The sequence below is a fragment of the Triticum urartu genome, chromosome 6 (genome assembly GCF_003073215.2).
Source record: "Triticum urartu cultivar G1812 chromosome 6, Tu2.1, whole genome shotgun sequence".
In the NCBI taxonomy this organism is placed as follows: Eukaryota; Viridiplantae; Streptophyta; class Magnoliopsida; order Poales; family Poaceae; genus Triticum; species Triticum urartu.
The window spans coordinates 566,135,908-566,152,201 of NC_053027.1; the positions used below are offsets into that span (position 1 = coordinate 566,135,908).

A 16,294-nucleotide genomic window follows, 5' to 3' on the forward strand; every position below is an offset into this window, starting at 1 on the left:
TCAATGGGTTCCCAGAAAGCGGGGCTTAAAGATGACAAACTTTATTAGGAGAACTAGATTGAGATGGGCTAACCAGCTGATGTTACCCGGGGAGAGGGAGTGGAGTGTACCACTAATTCATCAACTGTTTTACCCTTTCAACGCGGAAACCATTTGTAATATAAAAATCCCCTTGGTGGAGATTGAGGACTGCATTACAAGGCATTACGAAAAATCTGGAAACTTCTCTGTCAAGAGCGCTTATAGATTGGCAGCTCAACCAATGAAGCGGACAATCGAAGTATTTGGGATCTCATTCGGAAAGCAAAAGTTGCCCCAAAAATCAGGGTCTTTGATGGAGAACTGCTACCGGTACTTTGGGAACTAAGAAGAACAAGTGAAAGCGCACTTTGGAGATTGATAGCACCTGCATCATATGTGGCAATGGAGTGAAGGATGAATTCCATGCTTTGATTAATTGCACTAAAAGTAAAGCCTTGAGGCATGATATGAGGAGAGCTTATAGATGCCGGTCAGCTTGGATGGTTTTCCATACTTACTGAGATCAAATCAGTTCTCACAACTTTTGAAAATGTTCTGATTCAGCGTACGACAAGAGAACGAACCAATTGGCCCATGAGCTCGCCGGGCGTGCTAGCTCAGAAGAGGATACAACGCTGATTGGTGATGTCCCGGAGGGGATCAGGGAGTTAATGTACCCTGGATTTTCTCCTGCTCCTTGAGTAATGTTATTACTCATTCTCAAAAGAAAGAAAAAAAGACAAAGACAAAATACAAAAGATGCATTAAAACTTTCAAATAAAAGTTTCCACGAGGTTGGACTTCTTTTGGTTTTCTGATACAAAACTCGTATAATTTTTTTCATCTTATGAAATTCCTTCGATGTAATTAATCATATGATCCAAAGGGCACAAATAGGAGTTTTCCTTAGGTTTGCAATACTCCATTTTTTCTCCAAAATTCCTTTGATCCAAGATGTCCTAGTTAATCTTAAGATTTTTAGCAAATCGTGATTATAATTTATTTATTTCAGAAAATAAATATGAGAAACTATCCCAGTGTCACAAACCGCTGAATGCTTATAGAATATCTTGCTTAGGCCATGGATGTGCAGATACTACCAATTGTTCATGGTGCGTTCCATATTTAGTACTTCATTTCCGTCAGGTACAGAGCTCGAGGCTGCCACATCATCTCTATATAGCCAAGATCATCGTTGCATCTTGCTCCAGTATGTTTCCCCGAGGGGTAATCGGTATGTGTGTTCATTTCCGTGGTATCCACAGGTTATTCCATACATTAAGGGCTAGTTTGGTTGCAAGGTAAACAAAACCAAGGTAGCAAACCACGGTCAGGGGATTTTCTAGGGTGGATGAAATCCCCTTCCATCATAGGGATATTTCCACAATCTGTGTTACTCCCTCCGTTCCTAAATATATGACTTTTTGATAGTTCTTTGGTAGTTCAAATTGAACTATCAAAACGTTATATATTTAGGAATAGAGGGAATATGTCATTTGATCACTAGGTGGAGATCGATCGCGAGAAAAGCGAAGGCATGGGTTTTCTCCCTGACCTCTCGAGCCGTAGATTGCTCTCCTGGGAAAGGTTGTGTATCGGGCCTGAAAGTCTTCAGCTTTCAAAGTGACATGATGCCCTGGACTTTGTAATAAGATAGTTGATGCTCTTGCACAGTTTGCTGCAAAGATGGTGGTTGAATCTCAAGTCATGGCCAGGCGATGCTCCTACCTTAGCGCATTCTTTGGTTGCCGATGATTTTATGCGGTGCTTTGGTTAATGGAATGATCCAATTTCCAGCTCAAAAAAGTGTTCAACACAACACCGCATAGCTTCAGGCTCATAGGTGCAACCATAATCATATCTGCAACCTTTAAAGCAATTTTGAAGCACTTCGTAATTTTTATTTGAGACCACAAAGGCTATGCTATGCATAAACATCCTCAAAAAAAAAGGCTATGCATAAACTAAGATTCGGCATATCTCAAACTATATTTTGTGGATACACACGTCACTGTTTATGGCCTTTCTTCAATTTCATTCATAAAGACAATGCAATTTCATAGACAACAATTTGCTTTCAGTACCACATAATCAAACTTGAATATTATCCAAATGAGAAATTAAAACGCGATTTTATTTCACCACCTTCCACCATTTGAAAGCAAACAGTCAGGAATGGCTACTTCTACTTGTGATGAATCAGCAGGCAACTACTCCGTACTACTCCCTCCGTCCCAAAAATAAGTGTCTCAAGTTTAGTACAATTTTGTATCTGTTTGACAACTCTTTGCTCTGAAGTCGGCCTTACAAGTTCAGTGCTACAGAGTGGCTGAAGCAAAAATCTAATCAACAGAAATATGTTCTTTCACAGTCCAGACCCCTGTGAGCACATCTAATTAACAGGTGAACATCAGAACTTCGAAGCAATGACCATAGATCAAACAGAACATTGCAACCAAATTGAATGCACAAGGGCCACAGCGGAATGCAACAAATAAAGCAAATCTTCACCAGAGTCAACCGGCATAAACCACGAGTATACCACCAGAGTCTACCCAGCACAGAGTAAGTACACGCTACCAGAGTGAACAAGCAGAGATAACGAGTACACACCACCAGTACACACTACATAACAGTATCACCAACTGTTCAATAAACAGCCGACTGGCTAAGGCAAGAGTTGACACATTGGAGGTCTACTGGGAAGGACTTCATCTAGAGGATCTGCAAAAGAAACAAGATATGTCAAAAACAGGCAAGACCTCCAAACAATTATCTGAAGAGGTGGCAAAAATAGTACAGATTTATAAAAGAACAAAGCTTACATAGCAAAACTTCACAGGTGGCCATTCGTCTACTTGTCGGACTCACCATCTTCAGCCTCACTGTATGTCTTCTCTGTATGACAAGAATTACATTAGATATAGCAGAAAGATTAAGAAACTGAATGTTGCATAAGACCCAAAAAAAACTATACCTTCGAGCAAGTCCTGGAACAAATCAGCGACTTCCTCTGCACCAACTCCAGCCTCCTCTTCCACAGCATCATCAAAAAATGCAAAAGCATTCTGACCAAAAGCCAAGACAAATAGGTCCTCGCCTATAGCATCCTCATCCTCATCAGAAGGCACACCAAAGGCGGCGGCGGCAGCTGCGGCGGCGGCGGCGGCGCGAATGAGCTTACCTGTAATATTGGTTGTCGGATAACAGCTCAGCAAATTAACAGGTAGAAAAGTTCACTCAACAGAAAATGACTACGCAACAAAGTAGAATGCGTTAACTTCCACGATACATTACAAACCACAGACTACGGGAATATGTTATCTAATAAAATTATCAATAGAGGAATAGAAAGCATTTTATTGTAACTCTGCACAGCACAGAAGATTAAGCCAACAACGTATAATACCACATTCCACACTACATTGCACAGGCAGACTGACCACCATTCCAATGTAAAGAAACTTATCACAATGGTCATTAAGTAGACTGCATTATTACATTTTAATGCTAAGCAGCACAGGAAAACTGGACTGATGCGTTCGAACCACTAGTCAGATGTAAATGAAAAAAATTCACTTAACAAGAAAGGATATCAGTATTGTCCAAAACATATGAAAAAGAGTTTGACCCCAAAAAAAGAGACTAAACAACAAAGTAGAACGCGATAAAACTATCAAAGTAAGCATTGCAAAATACTTCCTCCGTTCCTAAATACTTGTCTTTCTAGTCATTTCAACAAGTGACTACATACGGAGCAAAATGAGTGAATCTACACTCTAAAATATGTCTACATACATCCGTATGTAATAGTCATTTGAAATGCCTAGAAAGACAAGTATTTAGGAACGGAGGGAGTAGTAAGCATTTTACTTTTAATTTGCACAACACAGAAGATTAAGCTAACGAAGTCGAACGCTTCATAGATTCCCCAATACAACGCACAAGCAGACTATGAACACGATTCCAATGTAAACAGCCTATGACAATGGGCATTCAATAGAATGAACTATATTTGAATGCACAACACAGGAGAACTTCGAGGGAATGCATTTGAAAACTAATCAGATGTATATCATTACATCTCACAGCCTCTAATCTTGGAAGACAAACCTCTAGTTTGGGGCGTGTTAAAGTTTTCAAGGGCATAAACATAAGACAGTCAATCAAGCTTAATGACTCAAAATTGTAAGGACACTCACGGCATTGGCGGTTTTTACGGAACTTCTGGTTGACCTTTTTCCTTAGCGTGAACTTGACGACGAGGTACGGGGGCGGGCGATCATAGAGTGAGTCTGGATTGGAAATGAAAATTCAGATACCGCAGTCAGCAATCAACAGATAATGTGATAAAATCATCAAAGTGATGATCAAATACTTAATTGAGACGCAGATTTACATGGTAATAACTGAATTTAGAATTAAGAAACTCGAATATTGAAATGCTAGAGTTAATAGGATAGATGGATAAATTAAAAGAAACACAGGTCATGTTCTAGTATCCAACAGTAGCTAACTCTCTAAAAATAATAAGTAAACAGTTCAGAAGCAAGTGTAGGTCAAATTCACTCAACGTACCATGTGTAGAAGCTAAATTCTAGAAATGAGTGATCAGGCAAGGCATGCACACGCCAAAAGTTTCAATTAAGCATCAAACTGTACTAATAGAGCAAATAAACCATAAGTGTGTATATATATACTGACTAAATTGTAAGTGGAGAATTACGAAGATGAGGCCGAATGCCTCAATTATCAACCCATTAACAGCTAACATAACCAACCCGAGCACTAGATGAAATGCTGCAGTAGTCAGTTGGGGAATTATGTCAAGGTAACATACTAACTGAAATGCTAGAACTTGACAGATGATGTGGCATACTAAATTGTACGATCAGGAATCAAACCCTACCGAGCAAAGGGCCCAAATAACATGAGAGGGTCAAAAGAAGTTAATCCCGCAGTCAGCAATCAGCAGATAATGTGATAAATCATCCAAGAGATGATCAAATACTTGATTTAGAAGCAGATTTTCATGGTAGAGTTAAAAGAACAGATGAATCATTTAAAAGAAACATCATAGGTCATGTTCTAGTATCCAACAGTAGTTAGCTTGTAAGTGAATAGTACAGAAGCAAGTATAGGTCAAAAATTTCAAAGTTAACTCTATAAATGAGCAAACAGACAAGACATGGACCACTTAAGCATACTAATTCAAATGCTAGAACTTGACAGATGATGTAGCATACTAAATGGAACGAACAGAAATCAAGCCCCTACCAAGCAAAGGGACCAGATTACATGAGAGGGTCAAAACCCCAACGACCAGTATTGTGTTGGGGGATTTCAAATTTTGACTCTACAAATGAGCGATCAGGCAAGAAATGGACCGCTTAAGCATACTAATTCAAACGCTAGAATTCGACAGATGGTGTAGCCTGCTAAACTGAACCAACAGGAATCAAACCCCTACCAAGCAATGGTACCAAAATACATAAGAGGGTCATCAAAACCCTAGGACCAGTATTGTGTTGGGGGATTCCTCGAGATAGCTGCTGAGGTGAAATCTATTCAAATTTTAACTCTAGAAATGAGTGATATGGCAAGACATGGACCACTTAAGCATACTAATTTTAACTCTAGACATCGACAGATGATTTAGCATGCCAAATGGAACCATCGGGAATCAAACACTAACAAGCAAGGGCCCGGATTACATGAGAGGGTCATCAAAACCCTAGGACCAGAATTGCGTTGGGGAATAGATGATGAGGCCGAAACGAGACGACGAAACTTACCGGGGAGGTCGGGGTACTCCATCGAGGCCCCGCACCTGGTGCGCAGGGTGTCCTGAAGAGGACGCATGTCGTCAACACCTGTACAGATCGAGCAACGAGAAGACGTCAGTCGACGGGAATCCGAGAGCAGCAAGGGGAGACGGCGATAAGCCGATAAGATTTACTCGGTGGGATCGCAAAAACCAGGGCTCCCCGATGGACAACACAAAACCGACCCCAAAATCCCCCCGCGTTTGACGGATTTCAAGGGCAGATCCAATCGAAAAACCTCGACGAAACCCATGCGGAAATCGACGAACGGGAAGAGCGAATCGGTTGCCGACGCTCCTACCTAGCGAGCGAGCGAGCGGGCGAGGGAGGGAGATGGCCGTACGGCGGGCTCGAGAGGATGCACTAGCCCTAGATCTGATGCGGAGGAGGCGGCGGAGGCGGGGGGAAGAGAGGGGACGATGAAGGCGACGATGGGATTATATTACCGCCTTCGCTGTGACTGTCGTTTCACCCAGCGAGCGACATTTCGCTCCCATGTCCCATTTTCTCACTTTCCTTTTTTTTCTGGGTTCTTTTTTCTTGTTTTCCTTTTCTGGTTTTGGGTTCCTTTTTTATTTATTTTATTTTCATTTCATTTTTTGTTTCATGTCCCATTTTTGTTTCATGTTTCATTTTTTGGGTTCTTCTTTTGAGGAAGATAACTTCCAAAAATATGTATGAACGTATATTCGAAGATGTATGCATAGTTTTGTTCTTGCGGCATGGGACAAGTTGCGGATCATGGCTTGTTCTTGCGGCGGCAATGGCCGTTCAGTGGTGCGGGTTCTTTTGAGAATGATAACTTCTAAAAATTGTATGAATATATTTTGAAAGATGTATGACTAATTTTATATTTCAACTCATACACAACTATTTCCAAATTTATGGACATATTTTAAAATAATGCATACCTATTGTGATTATATAAGACATAAGATGTCATTTTAGTGCAAATGAAAAATGGTTACCCTTAATGCTATGATTTTTTAATCTATTTTATTTATTTAATGGTTACTCTAGTTTCTAAATAATACAACTGAAACTATGATGAACATAAACAGATATATATGAAATAAAAGTGTTGATGAGCCGCCCCAAGCCCATATCCCATCTGCATTGCTTAAGGTGGAGCGAACATCCCCATGGATGAGTGGGCAATACTTCCTTATTTGCCACACTAAACGAATAGAAGAGCTCCCACAACTCGACTATTAAGGATTGTTTGCTCTTTGAATCGAATGGACTCTTAACATAAGAGGTCAAATGGATCAAAATCATGTGAAATTCCTTCGAACCAATGAGGCCCTAACTTTTCTTCCTTCACAATCCATGTGGCCTCCTTGATTCGAGTGATTATAAAATCACAACATTGGACAAGAAGCGCGTCATGGCTTGTTCTTGCAGTGACAATGGTTGTTCGGTAGTGCGGGTACTTTTAAGAAAGATAACTATAAAAAAATGTATGAACGTGTACTTGGAAATGTACGAGTAATTTTATATTTTAACCCATACGAAAACTATTTCCAAATTTATGGAAAATTTGAAGTACATGAATACTTATTGTGATGACATAAGGTAAAATTTTAGTTCAAATGGAAAGCATTTTACATTTAATGATATGAACTTTTTTCTAATTACTCTATTTTTATTTAATTGTTAATCTAATTTCTAAATAATGCAACTGAAACTATAATAAATATAAACATATATTTATGAAATAAAAGTGTTGATGAGTCACACCATGCCCATCTCCCATCTACAGTTGCTTAAGGCAGAGCGAACATCCCCGCAGGTGTGTAGGCAATACCACCTCTGTCTGCGTTTATTAGTCTCCATCGTATTTTGGGTCAAAATTTGACTACATATTTGACTAGCAAAATGTTAATGCATGCCATAAAAAATTATACTGTTGAATTCGTATTTAAATGTAGTTTTCAATGATATTTTTTGTGACATATAACTTATATTTTATATTAGTTAAAATTGTGATCAAAATATGATGCAAAATACCCCCCCCCCCCCCCCCGGGGGGGGGGGGGGGGGGTGGTGGCTAGTAAACCAGGATCGAGACAATACTTCCTTATTCTGCCGCATTAAACCTAAAAAAGAGCTTGTATAACTAGACTATTGAGGGTTGGCTCTTTTGAACGAAATGGACTCTAAAATAAAAGGTCGTATGGATCAAAATCATTTAAAATTACTTCGAACCAGTGAGGCCCTAACCTTTCTTTCTTTCTTTACAATTCTTGTGGCCTCCTTGATTCGGGTGGTTATAAAATCATAGCGCAGGACAAGTAGCAGGTCCTGTCCTGTTCTTGCCACGATAGTGCTCGCTTGGTGACGCAGGGTCCTTGAGTAAAAAAAAATTATGTTTGGGGTGCTTTGCATTTCTCATGAACCTATATAACATATATGGGTTCCTTTTCACAAAGAAATCAGTTGTGTGTGTGTGTGTGTGTGTGTGTTTTATTACAAAGGAGGAAACTATGGTTCTTTCAAAAAGCTTGGGTGGATGCTAAATTTTATATAAATTGCATAACTAAATAATAAATCTTGCTAAATACATATATGATTCAATTCATTGGATTAAAAGGTCAACGTTTGGAGTTTGACTTCTCCAAAATGACCAAGAAATTCCATAAAACATTTATTTCATTGTATAGGAAAAGATGTCCAAATTCTTTGGTTTTACGCGACCATGACTGTCTTCGAGACCTTTGAAAAAAAACGTATTGAACGGAAAATAAATCTTACACAGGTAATTAGACTATGATATGAGGTGCGCGGAAAAAATTGGTCAGACACAATGTTTTTTTTTTACTGACCTCTATGAATCTCATGTGAATGATGACGAGATCCTTCTGCTCGACCTTGCACCAGGAGATGCAAAAGCAGCCATGCACGCCATTAGCCACACCTGCAAATTGGGCAATCAACTTCGAATCGATGGGATCTTGGTCTGGTAGATGCATAATACTCTGTGTGGTAGAGCTTGCTGCCATGGAGAAACAAGTAAAGCTGAAGAGGGGAGTAAAGCTTAATATGCCCATTTAAAGTAAATCGAGAAGAAAATGGATCAAGATCTGTTGTTCATAGAGCTTGCTGCATGTCAGAAGAGGTGGAAACTAGCATCCCTCGCAGAGGTCCTGATCTGATCTGTTCTTCATGTATCACTAAAATAGAAACTAGTACCCCTCGATTTCCAAAAAAATGTGAGGATTAACTAGTTTCTATGATACGATGCAGAAAGATACGGCAAGAAACGCATATGTTTTGTGGTAGAAATTTGTGCCGGGGAGGAAAAAGATGAGGCAGTGAAGGAGAGTCCTCTTCTTCTAACAATAAATAAAACAGAGAAAGAAGAGACGAGGCGAGGCGAGACGTGGTCCGGTTGGTGTGAGTGAACTCTTCCAAATTTGTTTACTCCTTTCCACGTGCTTAGCCTTTGGCTTTGGGTCCATAGATACACCACATACACACCCTAACTGCTGGTGCATCACTAACAGGTGGGGACAACTTGCATATGGCCATGATGTAAGTGATATTAGAGACGCGCAGTTTCGTAATGGTAATGTCACATACAGAATTTACAAAACCAATCGCTCGCATTGATTTGTAATTGCACACGACAAAGACCTGGCAGCCAGACAATGTAGATGGGACCCATCAACGTAGAACAATCGAGGCACCCGGCATGCCATGTCACTCATCCGGGAGAAACGGTTTCATTGGATGGTTTTTGACGGGGTTGTGTTTTCTTCACACCTATGTGTGCTTTCTTGCTGCAACTTCTGTAGGCTAGTTGTGTTTTTTTACGCAGTATAAACACAAATGCTCACATGCACGCACATAGAATAAACGCTATGAATGTATGCACGCCTTATGAGCACCTTTGAGACACCGCGTTAGCATAACAACTTGAGATTGATAAAGTTGCTATAGACACTTTCATGGTCGACGGAAATATCTCCTCCCAACGAGGCATGTAACCCGTGTTGAAAGTAAAATTTACAATACGAACTGCTCGCATCAATTGTAGTACACAACGAAGACTTAGTGGCCAACTAATGCAGATGGGGCCCATGAACGTATAACAATTGGGGTGTCATGCATGCCATGTCACTGGTCCGAGAGAAATGATTTCATTGGCCAATTTTGTTGGGTTGTGTTTTCTTGGCAGCTAATATGTGCTTTATTTTCTGCAGAACTTTTTTTGATTGTTTAGTGTTCAAAGATCCTTGGATGTCGTCGCCTTGTTTAGTGTTGACGAGGTGGACTAGCGACGACACCGACAGAAGGCAGAGAAAATCCTAGGCTTTTTTTAGGGGAGGAGGCAGCTGACGATGAATCTTAGGGTGAGTAAGTCTAGGGTTTTCGATAGAGGAACAACGTTGACATCCATGCCTGGACAACGGCTTATCGATTTCAACTCATTGACATATCTAAATTGGTAGGTTGCGATATAAGGAAGCGAAGTGGTACTATTTAACAGTAGTACAAACCCTTTTTTGTACACAATAATGAACTAGCGGGTTGCCTGGGCCGCCACTGCAGCGGGTCGGCTGCCACTACATCTCGGCTGGATTCGACGGGCTAAGGCCCAGGTGGGCGATGCATGATAGCACGAGCGGACGGGAAAAAAATTGTTGGCTTTAGGGCCGATGGTGGACCGCAGGTTGTTTGTCCGAAAAGTCATGAGTGTTTTTGCAAAATGTCGCTACAGGACTCCAATATCAGGTTCTTCTATTGGTAGGTAGATATAGATATAGGTTATTCTTTAGGGGAAGGTATAGATATAGATTTTACCGAATTATCAAATCCAGGTAGGTTATATTTAGTGGGCCGCATCTAAGAGCATCTCCACTCGCCCCCCCCCCCCCGCCACCCCCAAGGGCTTTTTTACCGCCAACGTCTAAAAATCGACTCAGTCACGCTCCCAGAAGCCCAAATTTCGCCGGTTAGGGCCGTAATTGGCGCTGGCGGACCCAGGCCAAACCCGTCACGCTGGGGGCGCCGGGGGAGGCGCTTTTGGCGCGAAAGTTCCGCGGGCCCGCCGAGTCAGCGACCAGCCGCGTCTCATCTTCCTCATCGCCTCGTTTCTCGCGAGGGATCAATGCCAAGGCTGTCGCCGGTCAGCCTTCCATTGATTCCCCAGGGGCGCCGTAGTGATGGCCCCGTGACGCGCCGTCCCCTTCCGACACGCGTACACACACGTCTGCCGTCCCCCCGGCGGCTATAAAAAGCCACCCCCTCCTCGCTGGTGGACACACTCTCGTTCGCCCGTAGTCCCTCTCTCCTCGTTGTCGGCCCATCCGGCCATCCCGTCTTTCTCTCCCCTCGACACCAGCCACCTAGTCTACACCGTCCGATGGGTGAGCGTTTTTCCAGCGACGGTGCGGTGGCCAACGGCTTCGGCCGTCGCACCCTGCACAGAGTGGGAGGCGCACCTCCTCCACGAGGCCAACTACACGGCACCGCCGGACATGCGCGCGTCGGGGCAGTGGAGGCTCAGCACTGGAGGCGTCCTAGTCCCCCCGCAGCCCGACGCCGAGCACCCCGCCTACTTCCACGACAAGATTGAGCGCGTCCGGGCCTCCCTGCCGGAGGAGGTGCGCGATCGCCCGGAGTATGCCGCCGACAACCACGCTAGCACTACTAGGGAAAACCCTAGTAGTAGCGCGGGTAATTGCCTAGCAGTAGCGCGGGGGCCTGCGCTACTGCTAGGGCGCTACAGCTAACTTTTAGCAGTAGCGCGGGTGGTATCCGCGCTACTGCTACTTCTAGTAGTAGTAGCGCGGTTGCCACCCGCGCTACTACTACTTAGTTGTAGCGTGTGTCAAGGCCCCGCGCTACTACTAACTACTTGAGAATTAAAAAAATAAATTCCATCCATGGCGGCTGCTTTTGCTGGGCATCGTCCTCTCCATCCATGGCTGCTACTGGTCCTGGAGGGGATGAAGTTATTCGTGGTGTTGGTGCTTCCCCACCCAACTTGTGCCCGCACCTCTCGTCTACTGCTGCTGCAAGAGAAGAGAAAATTATTAGAAAGAGGAATAGAGAGATAGAGAGAAGTAGGAGGAGGAACTCACCGGTGGCCGCCGGAGTTGGAGCCGACGCCCGAAACCCTAGATGAAGCTCGGTGACGTGCTGCTGCTTGTCGTGGGACCCTTGACTCGGCGAGGAGGTGCAAGTGGTTGCGTCCATGGCGGATCTGGTCGCCGCCATGGATGACGCTCTGCTGGTTTTCGTCTCCTTCCACTAGCGGAGAAGAAGGAGCATGTAGGGGGAGGGGAGGGGTCTGCAGTGCCGCCGAGGATGGAGGATGGAGGGGGAGGGGGAGAGGAGGTCGCCGGATTTGTGAGTGCCGCCGAGGTGCGAGGCCGGCAGTGAATGGCGAGTGGGAGGAGAAGGGGAATCAGAAGAGTGTGGGTTTGGATTTGGGCCTCGGCACGCTATGTGTACGTATGCCTTGGTGGGTTGATAGTAGTAGCGCGGGTTTATACCCCTCGCTACTACTATGGCATGTCCCGGGTGGGCACGGTAAAGACCACTTAGTAGTAGCGAGGGTTATAAAACCGCGCTACTACTATCGACTTAGTAATAACGCGGGTTTATACCCCTCGCTACTACTATGGCATGTTCCGGGGGGGGCACGGCAGAGACCACTTAGTAGTAGCGAGGGTTAAAAACCCGCGCTACTACTATCAACTTAGTAGTAGCGAGGGGTAAAAACCCGTGCTACTAGTAAGTAGCAGTAGCGAGGGTTATAAACCCTCGCTACTAGTAAGCGTCTGTCTATAAGCTTTTTCCTAGTAGTGTAGATGGATGGCGTACTTCCGCCCCTGCCACGAGGAGCAGCTCACCTCCACCAACAGCGCGCTGGTGAGGGGGCGCCACAACGCCGACAGGCGCCTCTTGTGGTGGGGCGTCCCCGGGCGGACGCTGCACTTCGTCCTCGAGGGCGGCAACCAACCGCCGATCCAGTACCCCGCAAGGGTGCAACACGGGCAGCGGCGACGTGAAGAAAGAGGCCACCGACGGCGGCGACTACAGCGCCTTTGGCGCGTTCTTCGACATGTAGGAGGGGCGGCGGACGACAGCGTAGTAATTTTTATTATGTTTTTAGTTTTGTATTATGTTTTTAAGTTTTGATGTACAAATGTCAATGAAATCGTCTAATATGTGTTGAATTTTGTGTGTTTGGCCGAATTTTAGCCGAGTTTATTTTTTAAAAAGACGGCGTCTGCGTTAGGCTTGGGGCGGCGGTTGGGAACACACACACCCCGGGCGAAAATATCGCCGGCGCGCCTGCCTAACCATGTGTTCAAATGGGTCTATGGGCTCAAGTGTAGATTAACCACAGGGCAGATACACACATGGCATCCTCTGCCCTAACACTTTCCCCTCCCCACCCACACCATCTCCCGGCGGCGGCTACCGGCCTTGTCCCCTAAACCAGTTCGGCTCCAGATGCTACGTTCTAGACGATGAAGGAAGGTCAAATTCTTTCTGGAATCGGATTGGGAGAAGCAAGAGAAAGGTGCCAATTTCGTTCTGTCTTCGGATTCGAAGAAGAAACGGATCAATTTCGATTTGTATTAGAAAAAGGAGTTGTTTTTATATGTCTGCCTCTCGTGAGATAATAGTAAATCGGTCGGTTTACGGATTCTGTACCGGCTTGAAGAAGATTCGGAAACCTCCTCCGTCTCTGTCTTGGGAGTAGGGAGTGGGATCAGAGTTCTTTTACTAGTAGGATTGGAGGAGTCTATAACAAGTTCAGGCTGGGCGTTGACTATTGTTTCCAGATAATCGTTTCAATACTTACTTTGCTTATTGCATCGCCATGGAGCTTAATAGGGGTCGCTGCGTCCGACGTGATGTAAGTCGTTGCTTATGTTTTGTTATTATTACTCCCTTCGATCCAGCACTAATATCCATTTGAGCGACAAGTAATATGGATTGGAGGGAGTATTATAATTTTTCATTTGATGGAAGTCAATTTATTGATCCATCATTGATGACTAATTTTTCCATCTGGCAAAATGCAGTCGAAAAGAGAAGCTAGTACCGGGGGCTCCCTAAGCGAGCTGCCTGATGAAGTACAAGCTTGTAATGGGGACAGGCTAAGCGAGCTGCCTGCTGACCTGCTGCTCAACATTCTGGAGAGGGTGGGTACGCTTGATGCAGTAAAAACTTGCATACTTTCGAGGAAAATGCAGAAGCTGCCCACTATGCTCTCACAGATCGTCATTGATCTCAGCTCTCACGATCTAGTTCAAATGAATGGTGTTGTGGCTGATGTGACAGACAAGATCCTTCGTACGAGGTCTCCGCAGATCACCATTCACAAGCTGAAGCTCAAATTTTTCCTGAGCCCTTCTCGCTGTCTCTCTATCGGCAAATCTGTTGGCGCAGCCATGGTGACGCAGAAATTGGATGCAGCCGAGTTTGAGATCTTGTCGCCAAGGGATCTCCATCTTTGCACTGATGCCTATCGCGTGCTCTTTGCTAAGCAGTTCAATAATTTTGTTCGTGATTGTCCAGATGCATTTGCTGGTCTCACACGGCTGCATTTACGGAATATGAGATTTGGTAAATCAGACATACCCATCATCCTAAGCTATTGCAAGGTGCTGGAGTCACTATCTTTCTTAATGTGTGACGCGGGGATCCGTTCGGTTCTACATGTAGAACATGCTCGACTCGTCGAGCTTGTTATTTCCTATGGAAAATTCAAAACAGTGGAGCTCAATCGCCTACCAAAGCTCAAACGGATGACCTACAATAATTGGCCCTATGATGAAAATCCATTGGTTCTTGGTGTTCTCCCTCAGCTTTCAAACCTCAGTCTTGGTGATGCATGTATTTCTCAGAAGACCCTCAAGCTAAGCCAGCTGCTAGCTACTGTCCCTTCTGTTAGTGATCTGTCTCTGGAATTTCGAAGTGAAAAGGTACGCGCTCCGATAATCTCTATCCCATTCTCATTGTAGTAAATTATTCATCACTTGAGGATGCAATTTATGCACAGTTTGCACTCATTATTAATTTATTATTTTATCTCCCAGATTTGGATTCAACCAGAATGCCCCAAAGCGCTTGCTCCTGTGCTTGCTAAGTTGCGGTTTATTAATCTGGATAATCTTCCTGAAGAATGTGATATCTCTTGGACAATGTTCCTTCTTGAAGCTGCACCATCTGTAGAGGACCTTTCCATCACAGTATGGGATCATAAGTGCCGACAGGAGTCACAAAATAGTTACTCAATGAAAACAGATGTGAAGTGGGAACCATCTAATCCAAATTTTAAGCACAAGAATCTGGCGACGCTAACTATCTACGGCTTCGAGTCCGATGACAATTTCATGGGATACGTCAGGCGTGTCATGCAAGCTGCGGTGAACATCAAGAAGGTGTCTCTGCATGACAGGAAGGTGTGCACGCTTTGCACTGACAAGTTTCCCCATGCTGACGCTCGTCCTTCAAGCTATCCTCAAACCAGCGTGCAGAAGGATTCATTGAGGAAGAAGATCACAGAGGCATCCTCGGAGGCTTCTCGGGCTGTGATTCAGTTCAGCTCGTAAGGTCAAAGTCTTCATAAATCAATAAGTCATTCATGGCATCGCCATGATCTATCCTCTAGGAAGGAGTTCCCGAACTCCAAAATCCGTTGGTAGTCGTCAGCGCCATTGCTTTTCTGCTGAACCCGAACTTGTGTCGTAGCCTAATTGGCTACATATATATTTGTTGGAACAGCTCATTTATAATCAAAATAAGCACGACTACCCGTGTCCATGTGCCTTGTTGTAAGTGCTCATTCGTGAGAAGGTGGTGCAGCAAGTGCTTTTGTTGAATAAAGTCAATATTCAGTATGAATAATGTTCAATTTGAATAAAGTCAATATTCAGTAATAAGTGTTTATGTTGAATAACGTCAGTATGAATAAAGTCAATATTCAGGAACAAGTGTTTATGTTGAATGACGTCAGTATGAATAAAGTCAATATTCAGGAACAAGTGTTTAGAGCAAGTACAATAGAGCTGAGTCAGCGGGCTATAAGGAATAAATTAGTATATTTTTGCTTAGTTGGAGGAAAGAGAAGAGGATAGAGAAGGTAAGCGGGCTCTTCGTGAAGAGCCGGCTCTAGCACATGCTTCTAGGCACTTTGTGAGAATGAAATATGGGCCACATAATAAAAAAGTAGTACATTTTTTTAATCTAGTACTATTGTACATGTTGGCTATAAAATGGGCTGTAGATGACATGTCACTGGCTTATAGCCGGCAGCTGGCTATATTATTAACCATGTTTATGTTGAATAACGTCAGTATGAATGAAGTCAATAATATTATATACTGAATAAAGTGCAGTAATAAGTGCGATGAGGTACATGCAGTGGTCCGTCCCTGGTGGACTGGTGGCCAGCTCCGGCGCAGTTTGTGCATCCATTG

The 16,294-nt window shown here is 43.7% G+C and overlaps 2 protein-coding genes across 4 annotated transcripts; one reads left to right on the forward strand and one right to left on the reverse strand.

Annotated features, from left to right (window-relative positions):
* Positions 1-2,507: 2,507 nt before the first annotated feature.
* On the reverse strand, positions 2,508-9,243 carry LOC125515506. Of its 3 annotated transcripts, none has more exons than XM_048680999.1 (6): positions 8,672-9,243; positions 5,817-5,894; positions 4,224-4,316; positions 2,999-3,205; positions 2,847-2,919; positions 2,508-2,745 (listed from the first exon to the last, which is right to left on the reverse strand). In XM_048680999.1, the coding sequence occupies exons 2-5, from the start codon at positions 5,881-5,883 to the stop codon at positions 2,876-2,878; spliced, it is 411 nt and encodes a 136-aa protein (XP_048536956.1). In that variant the 5' UTR covers positions 5,884-5,894; positions 8,672-9,243; the 3' UTR covers positions 2,508-2,745; positions 2,847-2,875. The 3 variants fall into 3 exon arrangements, with proteins under 3 accessions (XP_048536956.1, XP_048536957.1, XP_048536958.1); XM_048681000.1 differs by lacking the exon at positions 8,672-9,243 and adding an exon at positions 6,148-6,326; XM_048681001.1 differs by lacking the exon at positions 8,672-9,243 and adding an exon at positions 5,981-6,104.
* A 3,895-nt stretch (positions 9,244-13,138) lies between these two features.
* LOC125515508 lies at positions 13,139-15,630 on the forward strand. Its single transcript, XM_048681004.1, has 3 exons — positions 13,139-13,725; positions 13,895-14,797; positions 14,912-15,630. The coding sequence occupies exons 1-3, from the start codon at positions 13,690-13,692 to the stop codon at positions 15,425-15,427; spliced, it is 1,455 nt and encodes a 484-aa protein (XP_048536961.1). The 5' UTR covers positions 13,139-13,689; the 3' UTR covers positions 15,428-15,630.
* The last annotated feature ends 664 nt before the right edge of the window (positions 15,631-16,294 follow it).